The following is a 3,822-nucleotide window of genomic DNA, read 5'->3' on the forward strand; positions in this document are numbered from 1 at the left end:
GGCATAGCGCCAACTACCAGCATGAGCATCAAGCTGACACCTAAACCAAAACCTACAACTAGCATGTACAGAGATGTCGGCGTCTCTCCTTTGCCATCTCCGACCGGCTATTTCGACTAGAGAGGCTCGGCATTGACCCGGAGATCCACGGGGAACACCCAAGGGAGGCGGAGAACGACAAAGAGGGGGAGGGTGGGGGCAGAGAAAACTGGCTCGGGTACCAGTTTTGATTAACTCTGACCGGGTTTACAGAGAAAACTATTAAATATATATACAATTCCAAACATATACAGCATGAAAATTTAATTGATGTTGTATCCAGTGATATGCATTTGGTATTTTGAATGTACATATGTTTATCAATAAATATAGTCAAAGTTTGTAATATTTGACTTTTGAACAAAAAATCTATATGCACTACATTATGAAATAGAGTGAGTAGTGGTTAAATTCATGCATTAAATACGTGCAAAGCCAAGCGCGTCTTATATTTTGGGAAGGAGGGAGTGTCACATAGTCAAAACGAATATTCGATTAGCAAAGACCCATCTATACTCTCGCTCACTACCAATGGCAAACAACATATCTTCAGAGCATATATAGAGCCGGGAGGGGCTTATTCAACGGGGAGGTCATCATCCCACAATCGTCCCAACCCCCTCATCTAGACACCAAAACCTATTGAGATACACCGCCATAGCCCAGATCGACACGCCGCCACATCCACACGAGTCCCCGAAGGGTGCTGGAGTCGAGGGGAACGACTATCCGATCTGCAGGAGCAAAGAAATCTCTGAGCATAATCTCTCACTCGAAAACCCTTCCACGGGATACTAATTTCATTTTGAATATAACATAAATTTTGGGATGTCATTGTGACCTTACTAAAGAACCACTTCTCAGCAAAATACATGTTAGCAAAATCTGTGTTATCTACTTTGTTCCTTATTACTGTAGTTGTTTATTTCCTTTTTTTTTGGAGATATAAGATATTATTATTTTTGAAAATTGAGATATAAGATATTGATTGGTTCAATCGAGTCATTTATCAAACTGCGAATTTGTCGATTAAACCATTGAATTTAGTAGATCATAAGATATTTTCCCAAAAATACAGACAAGTGAGTTGATTCATTTAAATTTAAAATTATTTAATAATATCTATAAAATGTTCCCTGAATCTTTGGAAATCTGAAACAGAAAGCGGGTCCGATAACCTCTATATTGAGTTCACATGAGACAGGAAAATTTGTGAGATCTACACCATGAAATGTTGATCGGACGGTTAAGAACCACAGCCGGAGATGTCTCCCTCTTCCCCATCTCAGGCACACAAGCCCTAAACCCGTGCATGGCATTCCCCGCCTCTCGCCGTCTCTCCGCCGCCGCCGCTCCGAAACTCTCCTCCCTCTTCACGCCCGGACCCACTCCTAAGCCTCGCCCGCTGCCGCCGGAGTCCGGCGATGATCCTAGGCGGCGGAAGCCGAGGCCGAGATCAAGGCACCCGTGTGGGGAGGATGCGGCAGCGCTTCTCCGGCGGCTTCACGAGGGGCGATACCTGCCGGGACCCTACCTCCCGGATGCGCCGCATGTAGTATCCCCCGACGCTGTCAAGGCCGCCGCCGAGCGGTTCGGCAACGATCACCAGGTCGTCGCCAAGTGAGTTCTGATTCTCGTATTGTTTGTAACCTTAGTCTTATTATAGCATCCTTGACAGTTGGCTCAGATGGATACTTCGTATGGAAGAGAGATCATGGATGCTATTGAGTGCCATGAAATATTCAGATTTAGAGAGCTAAGTGGCTGACTTTTTAGGGGTCTCGGTTGTCACTAGCAGTCCATTTGTTGCATGAACATTTCTGGAAAAAAGATAGTACTCCCTCCGGCCCAAAATAAGTGTCGCTGATTTAGTACAAAGTACTGATTTCATTGACCTGGGAAAGTATGTTTTCAGGTAAAATATCCAGGAGAAATAGCACTATGTATTGTGTAGCTTGACTTGAATTGGACATTGAATGCTCTGAGTTTCTGGCTACGGTTTTTATCTTGTGGATTGCAGTGTCATTTTTATTCTTTCTAACATTGACTTTCCTGGGGTCTTTGGCATGGCAAGGCATCACAATGTGATTCTAGAAATGAATTGCTTTATTTTGCTCCAGAGAGATTGAATTTGGTAGTTGTAACTTGTAAATTTGAAGGCATTTGTCGACAACAGATCATTTCAAGCGACTACATTATTTAGAGATAGTGCAAGAACCAAATTTATTCTCATGTATGATGTATGTTTGAAATACCATCTATAAGCTAGATCTTATAACCCTTGTCGATCAGTGTGCTGACCTACCGGAGGAGAACATGGATGCTTCTATTTTGTCGAATTGAGTCCATTATTCCATCTATATGGTCTAGTCTTAGCTACATTTCTAGAGAACAGCATCTTAAGACAAACTAGTGGATTAATAATTTGCGGAGGGTCAATTTTTTTTGAAAGTGGGAACTCTTTGTGTTCAATTTTCAGTGCTATGGCTGCTGCCATGCCAAGGTTAATGGTGGTTTGGGGCCTTTAAGGCATATTGCATCAACATCTTCGAAAACAATATTGATCTTGTTCCCCATGTTTGCTGCCTTTGTTTTATCCCTGAATAATGTGAAAAGGCAGCTGCATAGTTCTTTTTTGTGTGTGTGAACCAATGTGTTTTATATTATTAGCCGAAGGTAAAAGGCGGAACTAACATGGCAGAACTGTTACAAATCACTTGATTCATCTGTTGTTGAACCTTTTTCTTGTCATTGCAGATGGTTGTCGGGAAGTGACTTGAAGAAGGTAGCATTGTTTGGCTGCCCATCTGTTGAGCGAAGAACAGTTTTTGCATCAAAAAGATTACGAGCTTTCTTCAACTTGCCAGAAGAGAAAGTATGCAATTTTCAATTCGGTAACTTCAGTAGAAGAATTTGTTCTCAACACATGCTTGAGATTTCCCTCTCACATGTTGTACTCTTTCAGGTATGCAGCTCTTGCAAGATAAGAAGTTCATGCCAGTTTATTAACCAGGAGGTGCCTAGGTATGATAAAGTGATCTTGTCAGATACTATGAGGATCCTTGCTTTGTTTGTACTGGATGCATATCCTGAGCCACTACAGGTTACTGCTGAAGTAAAAGCTAGTGTCCGCAAACTTCTCAAGGACACCATAAATCTAAGCATTTAAGTGCTTTGAGGATAATTCGTAATCAGTGGAGGTACTATGTACATGTCAGGTAGATTTAGGTTCATTTTCCCACTCTTAATTTTCTTTTGTGCCTCAAGCATTGTAACATGACCTGAAGCAACTAATAGAGTGATGGCCACATTTATTTGATGTTCATGTTTCATTCAGACAATACCTGGAAGTTAAGACTGCTGACCTCGATGGATTTTTCGTCTTTGTTTTTCTCTTTGGTTTTTACCAATATGTGGTGTGTAGCTAATGGTGAACCCTCAATGCTATTAGCTTAGTGTAGTGTAAATATATTCTGTTTTTGCTTGATTGTTCAACTTCGGTAAGATATTGTTCCATCATAGCTCTGGTTTATGGGACAATTTGGTAGTACAATTTTTCCTGTTATGCTGACAAATTAATTAAGTTTTGTGACACGCCTCATGATGCAAGGGGAGTTTGCCAGGCAGTTGACGGTGACTGATATGATATCAAACAAACTGATGAGTGATGACACGATGGTTCTCCCCCCTTGGTCAGCTCTGCATATTTGTCAAGATCCTTTTCGCTTGAGCATCTTGTCTGACAATGCTGAAACATGCTTGTTCGACATTGCTTGCGTCTCC

At 41.7% G+C, this 3,822-nt stretch overlaps 1 protein-coding gene across 1 annotated transcript; it reads left to right on the forward strand.

Annotated features, from left to right (window-relative positions):
• Nucleotides 1-1,275: 1,275 nt before the first annotated feature.
• LOC123065119 (uncharacterized) lies at nt 1,276-3,481 on the forward strand. Its single transcript, XM_044488478.1, has 3 exons — nt 1,276-1,659; nt 2,797-2,914; nt 3,005-3,481. Exons 1-3 carry the CDS (start codon nt 1,352-1,354, stop codon nt 3,206-3,208), a joined length of 630 nt encoding a protein of 209 aa, XP_044344413.1. The 5' UTR covers nt 1,276-1,351; the 3' UTR covers nt 3,209-3,481.
• Nucleotides 3,482-3,822: the final 341 nt, after the last annotated feature.

Source organism: Triticum aestivum, chromosome 3B (genome assembly GCF_018294505.1).
Source record: "Triticum aestivum cultivar Chinese Spring chromosome 3B, IWGSC CS RefSeq v2.1, whole genome shotgun sequence".
NCBI classification, from domain to species: domain Eukaryota; kingdom Viridiplantae; phylum Streptophyta; class Magnoliopsida; order Poales; family Poaceae; genus Triticum; species Triticum aestivum.

What these genes read in the sequence shown, in the direction of transcription:
- LOC123065119 (XM_044488478.1), top strand. Translation starts at nt 1,352, where the DNA reads ATGGCATTCCCCGCCTCTCGCCGTCTCTCCGCCGCCGCCGCTCCGAAA. An exon ending in GATCACCAGGTCGTCGCCAA is followed by an intron (nt 1,660 to 2,796) that starts GTGAGTTCTGAT and finishes TTGTCATTGCAG; the next exon opens with ATGGTTGTCGGGAAGTGACT. An exon ending in TCAACTTGCCAGAAGAGAAA is followed by an intron (nt 2,915 to 3,004) that starts GTATGCAATTTT and finishes GTACTCTTTCAG; the next exon opens with GTATGCAGCTCTTGCAAGAT.